General features: G+C 43.1%; 1 protein-coding gene across 8 annotated transcripts in view; it reads left to right on the top strand.

The window, feature by feature from the left end:
* The window catches only part of TRPM3 (transient receptor potential cation channel subfamily M member 3), a 919,507-nt gene that overhangs the window by 826,632 nt on the left and 69,437 nt on the right, over positions 1 to 23,438 (top strand). For 6 of the 8 annotated variants that reach the window (XM_032427586.1, XM_032427583.1, XM_032427581.1 and 3 more), the window contains 7 exons: positions 6,922 to 6,957; positions 7,121 to 7,261; positions 10,045 to 10,074; positions 10,988 to 11,277; positions 11,913 to 12,141; positions 14,278 to 14,445; positions 19,744 to 19,884. In XM_032427586.1, coding sequence (XP_032283477.1) covers positions 6,922 to 6,957; positions 7,121 to 7,261; positions 10,045 to 10,074; positions 10,988 to 11,277; positions 11,913 to 12,141; positions 14,278 to 14,445; positions 19,744 to 19,884 — 1,035 coding nt within the window. The remainder of the gene's footprint in view (positions 1 to 6,921; positions 6,958 to 7,120; positions 7,262 to 10,044; positions 10,075 to 10,987; positions 11,278 to 11,912; positions 12,142 to 14,277; positions 14,446 to 19,743; positions 19,885 to 23,438) is intronic. The other 2 variants (XM_032427585.1, XM_032427582.1) reach the window with 1 other exon arrangement.

Here is a 23,438-nt window from a genome sequence, read left to right as displayed (position 1 = left end):
CTACTAACCAACTAGACCTTTACCAGTAATGAGTAAAGGGTAAAAAAAACAAACAAAAACCTTCTGTTGGCTCTTGGAAACTTTCCTCTCGTCTCTACACAACCTTACTGAAGGATTTTTCATCTGTGTGAGCGAGTGAAGCCTGGTGTTCTTTCAAAGCAAGAGAAACAAAAGCTGTGCAATCTACACATCCAACCCAACCACCACTTTACCAAGATCTCCTCTTTCCCTGATCGGCCCCATTTCGAGCCAGAAGCACATCTGCCCTCAACAGAGCCCTTTCCCTTACCCTCAAGCCTTCCAATATTGTGTAATTTATCCTGGCTTAGAATTGCCTGGAAACTAGGGGGAAGGATCTCAAAAGATTAAGTGTGTACATCTAATGTGGATTCTTTGCCATGATATTTGTCGCTCATGTACAATAAAATGTCCTGAGAGTTTTTAAATGATAAAGAAGATATTATCCCCTCCCCCATCACCTTGAGCTAGTCCGTGTCACTGCAGGAATTGTGAGGCTTGCTGAGGAGACAACTATGCCTTTGTCCCTCAATCTCAGCCAGTGGCCAATTCGAGCCTTCAAATAAAGTCACTGATTCACCTTCATCCCCTAGTTTCTCAATATCTTGCCTGATTTTCAAAGGGATTTTTGCAGTTAGATTTCATTGAATATAAATGATCAAAATCCCTCCTCTTAGGTTCTCTTCCTTGTACAGCTCTGCTTTGCAACATCATCTTCTCCCTTCTGAAATCCCCTTCGCCTGCCTCTTACATTGGCTCATGTCACTTGCATTAGAAGGCATGTATTTTTAAAGTAGGGTTTTTTTTTTTAAACTTCTTAGCTAAAGATGTACTTCAAAAGTAATATAAACTAACGAGAAAGAATGGGATGGTAAGGATTTGGGAGGAAGGAGTATTAGGATCGGTCTTATTTTTCTTTCAAGTGTGATCCAAATATTGGAACAGAAATACATAAGGATTCACTTAGGTACTGAATTAGTAACTGGAAAAAGTGATTACAGATGACCCAGTATAGTTCTGAACTGGCTTAGGAACAATTTATCCTTTTACCTGGGAAAAGAGACTGCCAATAAGGTGGGGAGAAACAGACAGCCTGTTTTTCGTTTCTTCCCTTGGGAAGAGAGAGGAACAGGAAAAGCAGACTCCTGTTTACTTCTATGATAAAGCTGAGCCTCTGACTTGGACAACAAAAAGGTATAACAATGGGAGCCAAAGGAGTTGGAAGTCTCTACGTTTTATGTAATATGGATGAAGGGAGCTAAAAATGAGGGGTTTTTGTGTTTTCTCAAGAAGTAAATGGGAGAGGGGTGCCTAGGTGGCTCAGTTAGTTAAGTGACTGCCTTCGGCTCACGTCATGATCTCAGGGTCCTGGGATCGAGCCCCGAGTTGGGCTCCCCGCTCAGCGGGGAGCCTGCTTCTCCCTCTCCATCTGCCTCTCCCCCCACTCATGCTCTCTCTCGCTCTCTCTCTCTCAAATAAAAAAATAAAACCTAAAAAAAAAAAAAAGTAAATGAGAGAAATTAACATTGGTTCTCATCTTCCTCAGGTGGTTTCAGATGACTTCCAGAAATTTAGGCCAATGCGATACGCAAAGTCTACAAAAGCTAGGTTTAAAATGCTAAGAAAATCTTGGGCAGTTTAAGCAATTTTCAAAATTAAGGAACTTGATAATTAGCATGTGCTTTGTGCTATATGATTGTAGGACTTTATGTTACCTATTAGTTGATGTGATCTGTGACAAAAAAATATTAACCAGTAAGTGATAAGCCCTGGTACAAAATGCTACTCCTATGTTAGGATCATAGTTCTGAACCTTAAACATAGTGTTTGATGATATATCTGGAAAATCAAATGCAAGTAACTCTTAGGAATCCAGGCAATGCATTTAGGAATCATCAAACGGTCCCACGTTAACAGCATGATTATCTCCAAGTCCAACTCTCCCTTGATATCAACAGAACTGAGTTTGGAGAACTGAATCTCAAATTAGTAATTTCAAGGGAACAATCTAGGAGCAAGGAGGTAAAAAGTTGGTTATACAGCATCAATCAGAAATTTAAAATGAGAGAGTCCAGCCCAGTTCCTGGAACTGCTTTCCTGCATAAATCCATTGGATGCACCAACGCGACATTAATCCAGAGCAGCCCGAGTCTGTCTGCTTTTCCGTGAAATCTAACTTGCTATTTTTAGAAGCTAACTGTCTGCTCGATTTGTGCCTCTATATGTTTTAAAGTACTAGTTTTTCTTTCTTAACTTAAATGTGCTAATACTTCAGATGACCTGTACTATCATCTCCCACCAAGGGAGGGTGATAGTTGAGTATTATATAGAAATAGTTGTGAAGTTATGATAGTTTAAAATTCATTCACATGGGAATTAAGACCCAGAGCTTTGGCAGAATGAAAGGGTGGGGGAAGAATTTAAGACACTCTTTGGATAAAGAAAGGACATTTTGATAATCCCATCTGCCAAATTCATGCAGATTTGCAAAAGCATTTTTATTTTTTAAAAGATTGCCTGGTCTATAACCAAGCTGAACATTGCGGAATGTCCTCTTTTCCTTGAACTTTCACCAAAATAGACTTTTGCCCACCCTTCCTTGGTAAACCCAACAACCAGCAATCATTTTACACCCTACATACACCGGAAGGAAGCAATTTTGTTTTGAAGGCTTGTTAATAAGTTTCCACAAAATGTGTTTCCTAAACAGCTGAAATCTGATAGTGATATCATGAGCTGACTTCTGAAAAAGAGTATATTCAGAAGAGCAGATCCAATACATGCATTTAAACTACTCTTTTAATTAAAAGTCATCTTTAGGATGGCATGGATTAAAACTTAGCTTCAGAGAAGTAGCTCATGGCATGAGAAAAGGGGACAACATTTTCAGGTTGTTAGTTTGTATTTACTGATGGAGCCAAAGTTCTCTGTTTCACTCTGTGGATCAAATGGTTTGAGTCACATGGCTTGCAATGTGTTGTTGAGGCATGAAAGGGGACATAAGTGTTCAGGCATTACCAATTACCAAAGTAATTACCAAAATAGGGAGGAGGGAAGAACAGAAATGACAGAAGGAGCATTACTCCAGTGTCGTCGTTGGCTTCCTATTTGAAAAGCACCCAAGCGAAGGAAGACTCCTCCAGAAGGTTTTTGGACATTACCTGTGGTATGTGAGGTGCTGTTCACTTTCTCTGCTTTTTCCAAAGGAGGTGGATGTGATGTGCACAACACCATTCCTGTCTAGCCCTTTACCGGTCCCTGTCTCTGAGCCCTCAGCTCCACTAACCACATTTCAGGGGCGATGAGTAGAAACTACGTCAACCCTGCACACTCTGGACAATAATCTTTGCCCAGTGCCCGGGCAGCATAGAAATAAGAGCTGCCTGCCAGGTAGTGGTCAGACAATTGGACCTTTAGAAATAGACATGATCTTTCGAAGTAACTCTGTCCAAAGTGCCTGTTTTCAGAGTGTAAACTGAGGCACAGAGTAAAGAAATGATCTGCCCAGGGTCACAGAAAGGCAGAGCTAGGACCACAGTGCAGCCCAGTGCTGTTTCCACTGCGGGGTCATACTGCAGGCTGTTCTCTGCGTCTTTGACATCTAAGGTCACAGGTGGCCAAGGCCGTCAGTCCGGCACATCAGACATACCCCAGTGCTCCCAACCCCTTCAGAGTCATCCAGGACAGAGGTATCACAAAAGGCTCAAATTGTACCTGATTTTATTAATTTTATGAAAGCTATTTCTTCCTCCCCAAAAGATTTCCATTCTTCCTAGTAAAAATTGTGAAACTAATTTCCCTTAATTTCTGTGCTTTCAAAGCCTCTGGGGGGTAAAAAAACAAAACAAAACAAAACAGATGCAATCAGTCTTGCAGGCTTTCAAACACATTACTTGGTAAAGTAAGCTCTCCCTCCTCCAGATATCACTTTAACAAGGGCATCTGACTCTGACTCTCTCCTGATTTCCAAATCCTCCAATCTGCTATATTCATTTACATCGCTTTCTTACACATATAAAACAGAACAGGCAGGTAAATGCTGGTGGAACCGCCATTGGCTTTGGTCAGGTGAACATCGTCCCCTTGTGGTCAAACAGAAGGCAGGCCAGTTCCTTTAAGGCCTTCGCTCCAAGCTGGGCAGAACCCAGAAGGTTCATTGAATCCCTTCTCTGGCTTGAGACCAGATCTTGTATAAGTCACTTCAAAATAAGCTTTACATGAGAAGTTCCTACAAAAAAAGATTCCAGCATCTTCTTTGGTAGTATATAAACCTAATAGCCCTTTATGAATAAAATCATTTGCAAAAAACGTTTTCTTTGCCCCTCTCAAATTTTTATTATTTTGCATTTTACCATGATCACTTTCCTGATAACCCCCACTCCTATAGACAATCCAAAAGCATAATTATCGCCACTCACTATTGGTCTTCAGGCAATATTGGTGTCTTGTTCTTAGAATTCAAACTGATGTTCACACATTGGTGTCTCAAAAGAAAATCTATAGGGGTTAGGTTCGCTGTTACTCGTGTGTTTTAAATTTAGAAAATTCTTACAGGATTGAAAATGGGCACAAATTTGTAGACTTGCCATTCTGCTTTTCGACAGCATCACACTAAATCTTGTAGGGATGTTTCTGCAACCTGGTACTTGAGCATCATAGACCATAGAGGCCATCGAGCTCCACCCCTTGTACAGGGAAGAAAACTGAGGCTGAGGGAAACTGGTTGACTTATGAAGGACAGACAGAAAGAAACCCAGGGCAGTTGATTCTCGGCCAGTGTTCTTTCCCCTGCCTGCCTCACAGTGCCCAGGAAAATAACACAAATGCAGGGCCTCCTCTGCAGGTCATCCTTATGGGAGCCAAATGCAGAAGAGAGGAGGCCGACCCATGCGTGTCCAGCCTCTCAGGCTCCTCTACTCTTGAAATAAGAGGCCTGCCTAACCGTCGGGTACAGCCCATCGAGACAGAAACTTGCAGCCTTGTTCACCTGCCCCCAAACAGTGGAGAAAAGCAGTTGCATGAGGAATATTTTTAAACTGTTTCATGTTTATGGAAAGGGCAATCCATGAACAGTTACCATCTTCAAACTTTCTCTAAGTTCCCTTTTCTCTGTTTTTGCCACACTTTGCATAAAGAGGTCAGGCAGGTGGCCTTTTCTGATGGCCCACAGGGAGCTTCCCCTTGCCAGTTCCATTAGACTGATGAGCTGGTCCTCAGAGGAGATTGTGAAATTCTGAGCATGGCGGGCAGGAGAATAAGGCCATTTTTATGAAAGGACGTTTCGGTGGGGGTTCTGATGAGCCAAGCTCAAGGATGGGAGGGGTTCTCTGCCTCAAGGTGCTTCCACCACAAATGCGACCGACCGCCTTCCCACTGTCCCATTGTGCTCAGCTGGCTCAAATAAGGTCCCCCGAGCCTGCTTTGTGCCCCAAGCCAAGGGAGAGGTAGAACCTGATGGGTAGGAACTGGTCAGGGGCAGCAAGCAAGTCTAGAGGGTAGCACTAGGATCTCCTATGCTTAGGCTGGTGCATGAACTGCTATCCCTTCGTTCCTACCCCACTGAAAATACCGACAGAGCGATCGGCGTATTTCAAGTCAAGTTTCCACAGTGACATGGGGCTATCCCAAACACGACAACTCATAGACTGTGGCTAGTTAGTTGTGTTACTGACAAGAAAACAGTACTGAGAAACCTGAAACTGAGACTTGATCCCAACCACATCAATGAATGGCACTGTTTTACTCATTCACATCCTGAATGCCTACCACACACCAGTCACTATAAAAAGGCACCTGGGAATACAAAGATCAATAACACCATCAAAGCTATAGGTTTGATGGAAGGATACAGTGGGCCTCCTCTAACCCTGAATCCCCTTCAAATGGATGCTGTTGGCCATAGCAAAGCTGAGTAAGGATAACTGAAAACCTACCCTTGGTTCCGCAAAAACAAGTGAAGCTCATTTCCTAATGACAATGTTTATACACCATGAATTTTCCGATTCTGCCATGTGAGCCCACCTGACCCACCTTATTTAGTACAAACTTCATCGTATCTCAGAATCACCTGGGGAGCTGATAAAGCTCGTAGAAGCCCATACATTGAAGCCAGTCTTTTGTGCTGTCACCAAGTTCGCCAGGTGATTCTGATGCCACCAAAGGTGGAAAGCCACCACCATGGCTATGAGCCGCTTCTGTGAAGTGGCAGAGATCTCACACAGCATCGGAGCGCCCTTTTGATGTCAAAACCAGTAATGAGTAGACAATGTTAAAACCTCTTGTGTTTTTGCATGTATATATGCAAGCAGCTAAAACTTACCCTATCACTCTCTTAAACACAATAGTGTTTAAGAAACACTATTCTCTTTGAAAGAAAATATCCAAAACCTCCTTAATTCCAGGAAAACAAATATTCCCTCAATAAAATCTCTTCTCATGCCACCTCCTTTCTCTTTAACCACAAGGGGTGCTCATAAATGACTTCACCCTGACATCCATCCACTCTCCTTTTATGAAAAAAGTGCTCATTTTTTTTTTCATTGTTAATAGAGGTTTTGCCAAGGAACTCTAAGCATATCCCACCTGATGTAGGTCCTGGTAATAACAATCATCTTCTGGAAGGAGTCTTCATTTAGTGAGTGGGAAGAAGTAAATGATCAGCAGGAGAGTGGTAACAAGCCTGGGTCAGAGGCAGAGCAGAGCTGGGAGGGGGCCCAGGGAACGCTTGGGGAACCGAGTTGCTAGCGGCTGGGACTCAGAGCATTTGCCATGTCAAGCCTTGTGTTTTTTCTGCTACACTGGTGTTTTTTTCTCCCCAGCTGAAGACTTGAATAAATATTTTGATTTTCTGTTATTGCCGACGATTACTGCATCTTCTTATTTAACTTATGTCTTCTTTCCAAGCGAGAATATCCAGGTTTCGGTTGGATCTATTTTAAGGTGAATTAATTAACCAGCATAATACTACATTCATATGTTTCTTAATTCATTTTTTTGTACTCTAAAATAGTTACAGAACACATGGCATCGAATCCCTAGTAAACCACGCTGTCTTTTGGATTTGTTTGTGTGTGTGTGTGTGTGTTTCGTTCTTCCCTCATAGGGGAACCTGCCCCCAGACTATAGAATCAGCCTGATTGACATCGGCCTGGTGATCGAGTACCTGATGGGCGGGGCTTATCGCTGCAACTACACGCGCAAGCGCTTCCGGACGCTTTATCACAATCTCTTTGGCCCCAAGAGGGTAAGTTTTGCAGCAAGTTCCCTTTTCTGGACTCCTGGGAGGACTAGGGCGGGACACATTGGGGAGGTGGCCTCCTTATCTCCAAGGGGGAGATCAGATAAGAAGGCAACTGGCCCACCCACCTCTTCCTTCTGCCATCAAATCCATTAAAAAAAAAAAAAGCAATGTATTGGGTGATACATCCTTTCTTTTCCTCACTAGGTCCAGTTAAAATCAGAAACTGGCACTGGGAGTGAGCCTTAATGATCAGGGAATAATAATTAAATTCAAATTAATCTTATCTACCTCAGTCGTTTTCAAGGTTTTTGGTATTGGGATCTATTTATACTTTTAAAAAATTATTGACCACCCCAATAAGCTCTTATTTATGGGAGTTCTATCGATCACTATTATCGTGTTAGAAATTAAAGACTTAACAATATTTATTAATTAATATTAATTCATTTTAAATTAATGTAAGAAGCCCATTACATGTTAACATAAATGACATGTTTATGAAAAATAACTATATTTTCAAAAACAAAAATTGGTGGTAAGAGTATCATTGTTCTAGATTTTTTGCATATTTCTGTAATATCTGGCTTAATGGAAGAAAGCTAGATTCTCATATCTACTTCTGCACTCAGTCTGCCAGATGTTTTGGTTGAAATATACAAAGAAAATCTGACTTCACACAAATATGTGACAAATATGACATATATGTTTCATATACATATGTATATAAAGGAAGGAGTATTTTAATAAAATCTTTACAGATCATTATAGATACTCTTTTTTGATGCTACATACATCAAAACTCAGTTCGCAATTTCTTAAAGATTAGTTGCAACACAAAATCTGAAATAACGTCAATGAACTTTTCATACTCTGCTACTTTAAAATGCATTGATTGAGCTTACACTTCATATGGATCTTGGAACATGGTAGACTGGTCATTGTAGAATACTGGTTTGTTGAGTTATGTAGATCTGATGGTTGACACATTTCATTAAACAATTTCAAAAACTCACCTTCATTAATATCACCTCCAATTTCATCAGAAAAGTCTTTAACTTCTGAAAAACTGTCCAGGTCGTGGGGGAAAGGATATGCAAGTTTTCAAAAATTCTAATTTTTTCTAATTTCTGCTTGGAAAATTTTGTCATTGGCAACAGATACCACCAGTTATTTTCCTTGAAACAACAGCCTCACTTCGGCCATTTCCAAAAATGTCTGCCAAATGTCCAAGTCTAAGTAAACCATGGTTTGTCTGCCAGTCGTTCCTTCAAGTCAATCGCCCATGAAACAGTGTGGCCATAATCCAAATAACTGCATGTTTGTCCTCAGGACAACCCGTCCTGGTTCAGTATGTAGCAGAAGTGCTTTATGCACATTTCCCATTTCATCCCTCAAAATAGTCAAAAGACATTTTTTAGTATCGAGGGTAGAGATTTAATAAAGTTAATATTTTTTCTTAGGCCTCATCAAAGGCTTCTTAAGTACAACTGGTTTCTTGTTTGTCTTTAAACTTCAAATGCATAACAGTGGGATCTAATGACAACTAGTAAAGTTTGGTGTCCCTGCCTTCTTCTTTCCTGCTAAGGCCCTCAGCAGTTTGCTCACCACTGTCTTTGCACCATCACTGCAAAATGTTAACACGGTGTCAAAACCAAATAGCATCTTAGTAGTCTTAGGAAAACACCCTTGACTTCACAGAGCCCCAGAAAGGATCACATGGTTCCTGGACCACATTTTGAGAACTGTTACTCTAGCTGGTAGTGGGCATGATTTCTACTTTTAACACAGCTGATCTTCTGATGATGAAAGTATTTGATGGGGCTCGAAGACCACTTTGAAAACATCAAAAAGTATAAATAAGGAGAAAAAAAAATCACACAAATTTCAAACTGGTGGTCACTTTAGAAGCTAAAAGGGAAAGAAAGGGAGAGAGACAAGGTTCAGGCTATTCCTACTTTTGTTTTATTCCAAAATAAAATTTGGAGGAATGGTGAGTGCTGTAACCTTATTAGTTACCCGAACAACTTCCAAGATAGCACTCAACCATTCTGTAATGCTTAGAACACAGAACTGGAATTCCTGACCCCTGAGATGTAATTTCGTATCTCCACTTCTTAGATATAAATCAAGTTCTGTAATTCGCTGAGTTGCCTTCTCTCTCCGTCTTGGCCTGTGGCTATTTTGCACATTCCCAGCATGACCAATGATGCCACTGTATGTGCTGACACTTTCCGTGTCATTGAGCACCTTCTGCCACGGTCAGCACATGCCTCCGTAGCCCCACACACCCTTGCTTTACTGGAGAGCTACATAGGGAGATGGCCGGCATGAAGCCTCTGAACACATACTGAATCGTAGTATTCCAAGTCTCCAGGTAGTAGAGGCCTTTCAGAGGTTTGAGAAACATCTTATGGTTTGACTGAACATTTTATGGCTCAGCCAATTGCTGGAGGTCATGGAGATGTCAGCCAACCAGGACGTTTCTGGAAAGATGGAAGAAATTTTGGTCCATGAAAGAGATTACAAACCTGCAGGCTCTACCCTTCGCAATCTCATTATGCCTCTCTGGAGTTCTGATTCTCTGTGATTCACCAAAATCACCAAATCCCTAATTCTCCTAGAATTTCTATAAATGGGTTCCTCTTGTGGTGTTTTATTTAGTGAAATGAATAAATGCTGTATGGTACAAGAGAGTTCTTCTATTACCTGGTTAAGATATAATAGGATTCTTTTCTTACCTCTATAAAGAAAGATCTAACTTTATGTATAACATTTTTTTTAAACAGCCCAAAGCCTTGAAACTACTGGGAATGGAGGTAAGTATATGCCCAAATTATTAATGTCAATTATTTGTTCTCTTTATTTTACATTTTAAATATATATATGTATATACATATATATGTTCATTTAATTGGTAAGGCTTAGTACATGATTCTAAAATAAAGAAGGGAATTTTTTTCCAGTATTGAAGGGGGGGGGGACAAGTTACAGTAGCTTTGAAAATTCCACCATGAGGTTGCATTAGCATTACAAGTAAGAAAATAAATCTTATTTGAAATACTAACTTGAAAACCAAGGAAGCATATAAATTCCAGTGAGTGAAATCTATTCATGGGTGTTTACAACTGGCAACAGATCCAAAGGCCAGAAATACTTCACAAATGCACCTAAGAGGTATGTAGAAACTGGAGACAGATCATCTGTTCCCCATTTTCCATCTTTTGTTTGTGTGGGTATTGTCGTTTATGCACCTGCAAGAATAGGATGTCCTTGTCCTTTCAGAGAAAAGGGCAGCGCTATCCATCATGAGGCACAAATAGCCTTACCTGTAGGAAAAAAATGGACAAAAGTGAAAGGAGGGAGGGAGGAAGGGAGGAAGGGAGGGAGGGAGGAAGGAAGGAAGGAAGGGAGGGAGGAAAGAAGAAAGGAAGGAAGGAAAGAAAAAAAAGAAAGAAGAGAAGAGAGGAAGGGAATGACCCATTTTAAAAAATTAAGTATAACACTGGCATGTTCCCATAGGGCTGTGCTTATACACTCATTATAACTTGTTTTATAACTTGTTTTAAAGTTAGGCATGAGGGCTTTTGGGATAGGAGCTAGGATAGGCTAGTTCATTTCTCTGTCAATCCCAGAACAGGACCCATAATAGATATACAATAAATAACTATTTTAAAAATTTAACTGATTCATTTCTAACTCCACCTCTATGTTTTTTCCTTAAAATTACAGGATGATGTCCCCTTAAGGCGAGGAAGAAAGACCACCAAGAAGCGAGAAGAAGAGGTGGACATTGACTTGGACGACCCTGAGATCAACCACTTCCCTTTCCCTTTCCATGAGCTGATGGTGTGGGCCGTCCTGATGAAGAGGCAGAAGATGGCCCTGTTCTTCTGGCAGCATGGTGAGGAGGCCATGGCCAAGGCCCTGGTGGCCTGTAAGCTCTGCAAAGCCATGGCTCACGAGGCTTCGGAGAATGACATGGTGGACGACATCTCCCAGGAGCTGAACCACAACTCCAGGTTGGCCAGCCCAGCAGGTGGGGTGGTCAGGGGACCAGGAGAGAAGGCGGGCCTCAAATGCTGGAGGGTCCTAGCTACCCAAACCCTTAAGTGGAGGTAGTATCGCCTCACACAGAGGGTGGGCACGAATAATTAGCATTTGTGGCACACGGTGCTAGATACAGAAGTACACAGAGATACATAGATTTTTATTTCATCCTCTCAACTGCCTCAAGAGGTAGGTCCTCTTACTGTGCATATTTTAAAGCTGAAGAAAATGAGACTGGGAGAATTAAATAACTTGTCCAAGATCACACACTTTGGGGTTGATAAAGCTCCAATATGAACCGAGGTCTGTCCCATTAAGAAGACCTACTGCACTCTAATTGTTGGTATTTTTGGTCTGCCTCCCCCATCCATAGCCTTGAATTGGGGGCCTTGAGTACCAGGACCAGGTCCTGCTTGACTTATGCCCCCAGCACATAGTAGATGCTTAGTCGATGTCAACTAGCTGAACGAAAGAACAGACTAGACCCTGTACGAAACAACGAGACCACACAGTAACCACCTCCCGTGGCTTGGCCACTGGGTCCCCGCTTTCATCATCTAAGTCTCCAAGATGGCCAAAAGACACCTCCTTGCATTCTGTCTTCCAGGGACTTCGGCCAGCTGGCTGTGGAGCTCCTAGACCAGTCCTACAAGCAGGATGAGCAGCTGGCCATGAAGCTGCTGACGTATGAACTGAAGAACTGGAGCAACGCCACCTGCCTGCAGCTAGCTGTGGCCGCCAAGCACCGCGACTTCATTGCGCACACGTGCAGCCAGATGCTGCTCACAGATATGTGGATGGGCCGGCTCCGGATGCGCAAGAACTCAGGCCTCAAGGTCAGCATGCCCAGAAGGCCCCATTGGCTAGGAGGACCAGAGGGTTGGTTTGGAGCTTGCCAAGCCAAGTCTGCAGCGGGACTGGGCATTCTCTTGTCTCAGGAGGCTGGTTTTAAGCCCCAACTATGTATCAGAATCTTCTCTAGAGTCTCTAGAGTGGGTTGTTTTTTTTTCATATAGAGACTAGGGCCTACCCCAAATTCTGCTAAGTCAGAACCTCTAGAGATGGCATCCCAGGCATTAGTATTTTGCAGAAGATCCAGAGGTGATGGGCACCCCGAGGTGCTATAGGAGGTACGATTTGCTCTGGCATAAGCCATGCTGCACCAAGAACCCCTTACTGGGCAACCCGTCACCACCGCCTGAGCCTGAATGTCTTGGCCCTCCTTTGTACCTTGTCATAGAGACACTGGCTCTTAGCAGCTATGCTTGAGAAATGTTTTAAACTGAAATAAAAAGGAGATGGATTTATACGTAAAGATGTTGCTAGATCATCCCAATCTATTCTTAAGTGAAGAAAAACAAGTTGTAGACCAGTTACATAGAGCCTGAGTCCATATATGTTTTTTTAAGCATGTATGTGCATAGTTATATTTGTACATAATTTTGTTAAGTAACCAGGAAGGATACACCATAAGTTGTTTGTAGTGGTTACCTCTGGGCTCGAAAGTACAAGACGTAGGATGACATGTGGCTTTGCTTCTTTGTTTTCTATAGTGTTTCACAAGGAAGACATTAAACTGAAAGAAGTACAGAGAAAGAAAAAAATGGGAGGGAAAGATTGAAAGAGTGTTTGCAAATGCTTTCTCTGTCTAGAGTTTATGGCTCTGACAACGGAAGTCAAGCTCATATTACCTGGAGCTACCTGATCTAGGTAACTCTGAGGTCAGCCCAAAGCAGAAGGGCCATCAGACCAGAGCATTTTGCTGAGGCCACCCTGATGGAACCAGCACCCCTCCCCCATGCCACCCTTCCTGTGGGCTCTTGGCCCAGAGTCACAGAAGGACTCCATGACGTGGGTCGTGGGCGCTCCACAGCCACACCACTAGTGACCGCCAAGCCTGGCTCTCAGCTCCGAGGACAGGGTGTCATGTCCCCTGAAGGCTGCCAGCATGCCACCTGAGCCTTCCCAGGCCTGCCAGGCACCCCGACTTCAGGGTCACCACCCTCCCTTTTCTCTTGGCTGCTCCGGAGTCCCCGTGGGCATTCAAGCACAGGCTGTCCCTGCCTCATTACTTGAGGATCATTTTCACTTACTGTTCGGGATCTCTCTGAGCCCCTCACCTTGATGCGGTTTCTTCAAGGAGGCTCGCATTCAGCAGCCTTGTGTAGCAGAACCAGTTTAGTGACTGAGAGGAGAGGCAGGAGAAGATCGAGAGGGCACAAGTCACATGCCTGAATTATCATTCAAAGGCAGAATGAGATCGTCCTCTCAGGAGAAGGGCCCATGTATTTATTAGCATCACATGGAGGTGGAAGCATGTCGTTTATACATGAGAGGAACACAGTGCTGAGCCTCCTGGAGTCTTTGTATAGGGGGGTTCTCATGGCAAATACTGAACCCACGGGTGTGGGTGTCTGTGTGCGCGCGCTATAGTAACAGATGCCAGGGGAGTCATCGGCAATGAAAACATGCTTTCCCACATGGACTTTCTCAAGGTGAACTGGGGACAGCATTTTTTACAGGGATAACAAGATGATGCATAATCAGCTCCACTTGACATGTTAGCAAATAAATGCCAGCGGACGTACGTATGAATTGATTTCACAAAGCCAAGTGCTAATGGCTAAAGGAGAATCTGGGTTCTTTCCCACTTTTGCCTCGGGCAGGGTCTGTCACTTTCCTCAGTTTCCCCCATGCCAAGTGGATGTTAACTGAGTAAGATGTATTTGAGCAAGATGCTCTGTTTCTCCAAAATCGGGCTGAGCTACCGCTGTGTGTGACAGTTCTCAGACGGGCAAGAGTGACCCCCTGGGCAGTAACATATGCAGGTCCTCGCTTGGGGCACACACAGCGCACACGCATGCGTACACGCCCCCCCCCCACCCTAGGCCACTCTGATTCTGAAAAAAAAACCTGCCCTAATCTTAATCCTTTAAATGTGATTATTATTATTATCATTATTATTACTTTAGGTAATTCTGGGAATTCTACTTCCTCCTTCAATTCTCAGCTTGGAGTTCAAGAACAAAGACGACATGCCCTATATGTCTCAGGCCCAGGAAATCCACCTTCAAGAGAAGGAGCCGGAAGAGCCAGAGAAGCCCACGAAGGAAAAAGATGAAGAGGACATGGAACTGACAGTAAGGAAAACTACACGGTCATGGTCCACGGGCAGCAACCCTAACCCACTTGTCCCGATGCTACGGCTTAAGTCTCAGTCACTCCCGAGCTCACCCTCCAACCAGGTGCTTCGTTGAAGTACTGAGACCGGGTATTATAAAAGTGTCTTCTCTGTGCATAAATAGCATAACTATAGGGCCTATTTCTGTGCAAAATCCTTCAGCCAGAGTCGGTGGCACAGGACAACCCAGGGAAATTCAAAAGCAAGGCACCCTCAGCTTTCCAAACAGGCAATGCTTTATACACAAGCAGGTGAGAGGGCAGTCTGCGCCTACAAAGGAGGCAAAGGCATTTATGTGGTGGGAGGAGCCAGCTTCCCTGGGCTCGAACTGTGCTGGGGATCAGATGCTACGCCTTTTTCTGTCTTCAGGGTCAGGCTCACAAACACAGGATTAATTGAATTTTGAGGTTTGTATGGAAGGCTTTTATTAGCTCTCCCTGGTATAATTATAGAACGTGGATGCTTTGTTCTGCAGGGAGAACGGGGCAGCTGGGCATGGGACAGCTTCCCACAGCCCCTGCCTGAGCAGCATGACTGCTACTGGATTGTACCCAAAGTCTAAAAATATCACATGCCATTAAAGGGACAGACAGGGCTTCAGAGTTTTGGAGACATCAAGTAACAACTCCATAGGCCTTCCTTGATATCCCCCACCTTCCCCACCATGACTGTGATGACCCAAAAAACCTGTAAGGAGAGAAAACAAAAATTGGTTTTGCCCGGGTGACAAAAGGCTCTTCGCATTATTATCCTAGTGGGACCACCCTGTGAATTGTTTTTCTTCCAGATCAACAATATTTCCTTCCTAAAGGAAACAATCCCAACCCCAAGTACAGCAGGGCATAGGCATCTGACGACTCTTTTGATTGATTAATCATTCACAGTGTTTGACTCACAGAGTTAAGTTTGTTTTCCATTTCAGGATTCTTATAAAAATGAGTGGACAAGTCTGCTTGCCTCTGTGATAGGATCAGATGACTGTCTTCTGTAAAGATTTTACCATAGTGTTGGCCTCTGAATCCTTCAAGGATAGGGAATGATATTTTAAGCATTAACAGAAACATTAGTAGTAATAATACCAAATCTTTACTGAACACTTCAGTAGAGGGGTAAAGAGTATACACCCTGGAGCTAGAATCCTGCCCCGAGCCTCCTGCCACTCATGGTGGGACCTGGGGCACAGTTGCTTAACCTCTATCATGGGAATAAGAACATTGTCTAGCTCACAGGTGGTTTTTCAGTTTAAAAAGTGTACCTGTAAATTCTCTAGACCAGGGCCTGGCACACAGTAAGCCTTGATAAATGTTTGCAAATATTGTGATGATAGTGACAAATGTTTGACGTGTGCTTACTCATGGAATCCTCACACAATCCCATGAGGTAGGTACTATTATTATCATCCCATTTTACAGATGAGGAAGCTGAGACTCAGAGAAGTTAAATTGCCCAAGGTTACCCAGCTAATTAGTTGCAAGGCCAGGATTAGAACCCAGGCATGGAGATCCCACTGGTCATGCTTGGAGGCCTGTAGGCTCAGGGATGCAGAGAATTCCTTCTTGGTCTCAAATGTAGGTATTCAGTTGGTTCTGTCTACCATATAGCAGAAAGAATCCAAAAATAATGCATGGGCCTCCTACGTCAAGTATAACATGGCTTGAAGGCTCAGGAAGGATCCTATGAAGGCGGCCTGGTGCTGAATCAGCATTCTTTCTGGTTGGGTCTCAAGCAAGAAAACAAAGGAAGCAGCTCCTTCTCCTGCTCTGGGTAGAGCTTTGAGGATCTGGTCCAAAGTCTGCTTCCCAGAGAGTCAGCCCTGCTGTTGTTCACTGAGAACCCAAGTGAAAGCCAGCCCATGAGCAGTGCTGCCTGGCCTTCTTCCCCACAGGCAGAAAGAACTAGGAGGAATGGAAGAAGGGACTTGTGGGCTGATAAAGTCAGGGCTGGACAGCAGATACCTTTAAGGTGGAGCTTCCTTTGACCCCAGTGACAATTCTGTCACTGCTGGATCACTGGTCTTCACTCACCCCAGGGAGGATTGGAGAATGCAGCCCATTGACACCTCCACTCTTTTCATAGGAACGATATCTGGACGTCCGTGTTTAGCCAACATCTCCTTTCTTGGACTGGGATGTTTTCCCGTGGCCCTTCCAAAGTTATATACAAAATATGAGTCTCAGTTTCATCTTGATAGCCTTTCATAGATCTTTCCCAGACTTGACATCTGTGTCCAGCCAGCAAAAAATTCTCCAATCCATATTGTGCAGTTTTGCCTGTATTTGACCCTATTACATTCTGCTAAAGGAATGTAGTCAAAGGAAATGTTTGGCTACTGGGAAGAGAAATCAAGAAAATCAGTGAGTTAAGCTGCTTAGGCTGGAATTAATGAAATTTCAAAAATGCTTTCCTTAAACCCACGAAAGAAAAGCTTTTTAAAAAAAGCATTCACTTGGGAATGTATCAGAATTATAAAGGCAAAACAGGCTGTGGTGTTTTTGTTTTTGTGTTACGCATTGCCAGGTAAGTGTGTTTGCACTCTGCCTCCTAAAGTCTCAGCCTGTCCATGGACCCAGGGCATTGTTTCAACTTTGTTGGGGAAGCCGCTGTCCCTAGAGGTTACCCCAAGATGTCACTCTCCAAGATGCCTAAAACTCCCCAAGCTGCCTTTACTAACATCCTATTATGTCCCCAAATGGTACTGTATTATTGAGCAGATAAAGAAGTAGAACAGAAGCAGGATAATTATGTTACATAAATTATAAATTATAGAAGGATAAATACCATGGAACTTCAGAGTTTCTTGAGGTCAGTGGTCAGTATTTATAGAAGTTTAATGTGCTATATCCATCATGAAGGTTGACCCAGCTCACTGATCAAAAGGAAGACGTGGATAGGCCATCAAATGGGATCTTACCTATTCATTAAGTCAAGGTAACTGTCTAACCAGAGAGTCCATATAGGAATGGAAATTACCTTGTTACCTTCTCCGGAAATCCCATTGATTACAGGTTCATCATCTGTGATTGTTATATATTTGAGTAGGTGGATAGTTGAGGCAATGACAAAAGTAGTTGAAACTTACATATGTATGTCTTGAGTAAGGTGGTTTGAAACCAGAATTATCTGTTCTCAAATTCAAGATAAACAAATTATTTCTATAGTTAGATCTCTCAACTGTAAACCTGTATCCCAGTCCTTTTTCTTGTCCCAAATCCTTGTCAGTCTCTGAGCAGTTAGAAGGATTTGCCGTGTTCTTACACTTAATAAAAATCTCATTTCCCTCAAAAAAAAAAAAAAAAAGTCTTACCATTTGCAACAATATAGTTGGCACTAGAGGGTATTATGCTAAGTGAAATAAGTCAATCAGAGAAAGACAATTATTATATGATTTCATTCATATGTGGAATTTAAGAAACAAAACAGCGGATCATAGGGGAAGGGAAGGAAAAATAAAATAAGACAAAAACAGAGGGAGGTAAAACATAAGAGCCTTAACTATAGGGAACAAACTGAGGGTTGCTGGAGGGGAGGTAAGTGGGGGATGGGGTAACTGGGTGATGGGCATTAAGGACGGCACTTGATGGAATGAGCGCTGGGTGTTACACACAACTGATGAATCACTGAACTCTACCTCTGAAACTAATAATACACTCTATGTTAACAAATTGAATTTAAATAAAATAAAATAATAAAAATAAATAAAATCTCCCAAACACTGTAGAACTAACCTTGCTTTAGAGTAATATTGAAAGAATTAAAGCCAGCACACCTGAGTGGCTCAGTCGGTTAAGCATCCAACTCTTGATCTCAGCTCAGGTCTTGATCTCAGGGTTGTGAGTTTGGGCCCCATGTTGGGCTCCATGCTGGGCATGGAACCTAATGAAAGAAAGAAAAGGAAGGAAGGAAGGAAGGAAGGAAGGAAGGAAGGAAGGAAGGAAGGAAGGAAGAAAGAAAGAAAGAGAGACAGACAGAGGAAGGAAGGAAGGAAGAAAAGGAAGGAAGGAAGGAAGGGAAGGAAGGAGGGAGAGGGGGAGGAAGGAAGGAAGGAAGGGAAGGACAGCCAATAAATTATGCTATATTAGACCCCTGATAACACTTTTCTTTTTTCTGGTGAGAGATTCCCAACTAGATCATTTCAGTCAAGAATATCCAAGGAAGTCTCAGTTCATTGTAAACACTAGCTAGAATATACTGAGCACTTATTAAGTGCCAGATGCTTATTGATTTATGGACCAATCCTATAAAAGATGTTATTATTACCTCCAATTTAAAGATAATTCAGAGAGGTTAAAAGATTTTCCCAAGGTGCCATGGATTCTGAGTATCCAAGAGAGGATTCAGTCATCCTTCTGAGTGACCCAAAGTCTGGAACTCTTCACCAATAGGATCTTCAGCCATCTTTGGGACACTTATCCTGTCACTTGCTGCCCAGACAGGCGTGCATTTGCCTTTCCTCAAATTCTGCCTTTTTTGTGATGTTTAATCACTGTTTTTGCTGCTGCTGTTGCCATGAGTGAGAAGGAAACAATTCTGTTTGTAAAGAAACTTCCAACAGCTTGGAGATGAGGCCTCTCCAGGTCAGGCCCTGTTTCTCCTAGTCCCACTTGGCTGACTGTCCCACACAGAGGAAGGTGGTATGCCTAGGAATTGCCATGAAACTAATACCAGCAGTAATTCAGGATTTATGGGGTTTGAAATCAAGGAACCAAGGTTTATGCCTAAGGGTTGAGGAGATGTTTCTCACCTAACTAAGCTCTAGGCACTTCAGATAACTTAGCCTCTGGAACACTCATAACATTTGGGTAAGTTAGGTATTACTGGTCCAGTGTATTTTTTACTTAAGAGTCATTAGCATGAGTGAAGACAGAATTCGTATCCAGATCTTCCTGTCTCATTACATATATGGGGAGAGGGGCTGGAAAGAAAAGACAGATTCTTGGCCTTTCCGGGCTGTAATTTTTCTCCCTCTCAGAACTCTGGGTATCTTCCATCATGGACATCTTCCAGAGCTCCCAGGGTAGAAGAAAAGAGAATAATCAAGAGCTAGCCCTAAGGCCTTCCATCCCAGGCAAAAACCTTTGATGATTCTATATATAATGCAAATGCACCCTTAGGGAAGGCACAGCCTCTGAATCTCTGGGGACCTTGGACAAAACTCTCTAGCTCTATGAGCATGCATTCCTGATTTGTAAAATGAGCACATTAAACTGCCTGTTCCCCAGAGCCCTGCCATGATGGTATTGATTCTCTTCCACTGTAGGCCATGTTGGGACGAAACAATGGGGAGTCTTCCAGAAAGAAGGATGAAGAGGAAGTTCAGAGCAGACACCGGCTAATCCCCCTGGGCAGGAAAATCTATGAATTCTACAACGCACCCATCGTGAAGTTCTGGTTCTACACGGTAAGCATCTTCCTTTCTCGTCTTCCTCATGGATGACCACAGAGAGTCAAGGTCAGGTTCTCGTGCACCTACCCGGTTTCCTCTGTGAGTCACAATGTAAGGATCGCACAGGCAGGAATGAAAGCTTTTCCCAATGTTCTGCAAGATGTGTGGAATTTGCGAGGCAGCTTCCACAGTGTCTGCGTTTCTCCTCCTTGCAGAAAATAAAGGAAATGGTAGAAGTGAGAACTGACAGAAATAGAGGTGAGATGAGTATGAGTCTAGTCTAGCAGGAAAATAGATGTCATTTTCTAAAACACTTCTGTGTTCTGGATGGATGAGCGCTGGATCAGAGTTGCCCATTTTTGATGCCAATCCTGAGTTTGGGGAGCACGTGAAAGGTAAGGGCTGAGCAGAGTGTTAAAAGTAACACCACTAAAGGGGGGGGTAGTCTAAGTGTGTGACTACTGCCAACCTGGGAGTGTCATCAAACAACCTTTCTTGCTCAGACACAATTAAACAACATGCCAACCAAAGCAGCAAAAACCACTCACAGTAACCTACAGTCACAGTAAAGACAGTCCAGTGCCCACCACACAAGAGTTTTCTGCCCTCGAGATGAAAGACGGTCCCTGAAATAGCCTCTGGATATGGTAGAAATGGCTCGACTGTTGGTTTTCTACTTCTACGTTTCATGGTATTTTAAGCCGAAGGTCAGCTCGGGCCCAGGTCAGCTCAGGCCCAGGTCTCCCAGCCACGGTGGCACTGTCCCAGGGGAAGGGCAGGCGTCTGTATTTTTGGCCTTTCTCACAACCAGCTACATACGCACCAGTCACCTGAGTCAGCAAAGGAAAATCCGAGTCTGAGGCCAAGATGACTCAGATGACTAGCTGAGGTCTTGTTCTGCGTGGTTCTGTATGCTAACACTTAACGCCGGCTTTTAATCAGGCTTTCGGAACCTCAGCGCTATTGACGTGTTGGGCAGAATGATTCCTGGTGAAGGAGGACTGTCCTATGCATCGTGGCATGTTCAGCAGCAGCCTTGGCCTCTGTCCACTAGATGCCAGTAGCAGTCTCCAGCCCCCGAGCGTAACAACCACAATGTCTCCGGATATGGCCACATGTCCTCTTATGGGCTGACGCTGCCACCAGCTGAAAACTACTGCTTTCAACTATGGTCTTGGAAGAGGATATAATCAAAATATAATTATCAGATTTTTTCAGTGAAGTAAAAACTCAAATATATGAATATTACAAAAAAATACTCCTCTGAAAGAATTAAGACTTGCAAAAATAATTTTGATTTATGTGTTTTACATATATACGATTTTTACCTTGCAGTAAACAAGTTAGTGGTGACCAGCATGGACTTTGGGGTAAGACAGGCTGAACAGAAATCCTGTCTGTGCCTCTCAGTATTATTGTGTGACCTCAAACTAGCTACTTGAGCACTCTGTGCCCAGATTCCTTAAGATAGGGATAATAATAGTACCTAATTTGTAGGATTTAGGAAAGATTCAATGTGTTAAAATATGTAAAGCACTTAGAACAGTGCTTGGAACATGTAAGCACAATATAAATGTAACTGTTTTTATTCCGAGGCTAGTCACATTGCACAGTGATAGTGTTTTTTATTCATCCATCCACTCAATAATGATAATATCCCATTCTTTGAACACCTACTGTGAGGCACTGTTATAAGTGCTTTACATATACTTTCCTTAAACTAACAGTTTTATCAAGATAATAATTTTACTGCATTTTACACCCATTCCTGTCCTTCCTCTTATACCAGGCTGCCTCAATTGTCCCCGCCTAGAACAGGACTCTGCAAACTACATTCCCACAGGGCGAATCCAGTCCCAAATCCAGGCCCATTATTGTGGACTGTGAGCTACAAATGGTTTTTACATTTTTAAAGAATTGAAAATAAAATCAAAGGAAGAACACTTTATGACACATGAAAATTATATGAAATTCACACTGCAGTGTCCATAAAGTTTTATTGGAACACAACCAATTTCACTTGTTTACCTATAATCTGGCTGCTTTTGTGCTACAAGCGTTGAGTCAATTACTTGCCATAAAGATTGCCAGACCCACAAAGTCTCAAAAATTGACTTTCTGGTCGTTTACAGAAGAAGTTTGCTAACTCCTGACCTAGAGCGTAAAGGAACCAGGAGAAGCAATAGTATCGAGAATTATCTATCACCTTTACAAATACAGGCCTCCCTTCTCTTATCCTTCCAAAACATCTCTTTTTTCCCTTGATCTTTGTTCAGTATTAACTTTATTTCCTTGATTCCCTTGGTCCCCATTTATTCAGCTATAGCAATTTGTTAGCCAAGGATGCTTTTATTGTTGTTGTTGTTGTTGTTGTTTTAAGATTTCATTTATTCATTTTGACAGAGAGACAGAGAGAGAGGGAACACAGCAGGGGGAGTGGGAGAGGGAGAAGCAGGCCTCCCGCCAAGCAGGGAGCCCGATGCGGGCCTCCATCCCAGGACCCCGGCCGGGATCATGACCTGAGCCGAAGGCAGACACTCAACGACTGAGCCACCCAGGCACCCCAAGGATGCTTTTAAACCAATGCCCTGGACAGTGGTTTTCAGTCTTCGGCTACACATTGGAACCACCTGGAGTACTTTAAAAAGAAAAAAACACCTGGGTTCTATTTAATCTCTATCTTCATCTATTTTTGTAAAGGCACCTAGGTTCTCTTCTCAGCGATTCTGACATCATTGGTCTGGGGCACAGCCCAAGCATCGGGATATTTCAAAGCTCCTAGGTAGTTGTAATGGGTAGCCAGGGTTGAGAACCACTGCCCCAGACAGAGGGCTCAGTTTTTAGCCCAGTATTTTCCCAAAATTCTATGATGATAAAGAATCTTGTTAGAAATGCAAATCCTGGCCCCATCACAGACCCATTAAATCAAATCTCCAAGGAGGAGATGAGGAGGCTCTAGGTTTAACAAGCTGCCCGAGTGAGTCCTGTGGTTCGGGAAGCTTGGGACACACTGCTTTCCTTGTATCATTAGTCGCAGGTCGTGAAGCTGCCTCTGAGAAGGGGAGCCTGTGTGTCCAGCTCCCTTCTGCACAGCTGACTGTAGACAGGACGCCCCAGTCCTGTTCGGTTGTGTTTACATGACTTTCAGAAATCCACGTTTATGCATTTGCAAAGCCCAGGCCTCAAGGAAGTACGCCGAGACGAGGAGCACCCAATTTTTAAGTCCCCAGAGAGGCTTAACAGTAGAATTCAGCTTTAGAGCAAAGGTCCCCTTGGCTTGCGGTTGTGTTCTTTTCTGTAAGATTATTTCCCACTCTGATTTCAAAAAATATCCCCTTCTATGCTCCCAAGTTTCTGAAAGATAGGACACACCTCAATTCCGCATAACCTCACTTCTAATATCTTAGCAAGCTTCCGGAAGAGCAGGTTGGGTCCTCTTCTGTTCCAAGAAGAAAGGAGGCAGGGATCCAACTGGCTCCCAGACCTGGTTTGCGATGAAAGCCATTTCAAGTGCCCAGTTGGAGAGGATGCCAATTCAAGGTATAAAAGAGGACCCAAGTCAGAGCGCA

This window comes from Phoca vitulina, unplaced genomic scaffold (genome assembly GCF_004348235.1).
Source record: "Phoca vitulina isolate PV1807 unplaced genomic scaffold, GSC_HSeal_1.0 scaffold37, whole genome shotgun sequence".
Classification (NCBI taxonomy): Eukaryota; Metazoa; Chordata; class Mammalia; order Carnivora; family Phocidae; genus Phoca; species Phoca vitulina.
The sequence above is the reverse complement of the archived record's forward strand: the minus strand, read 5'-3'. Positions and strand labels throughout refer to the sequence as shown.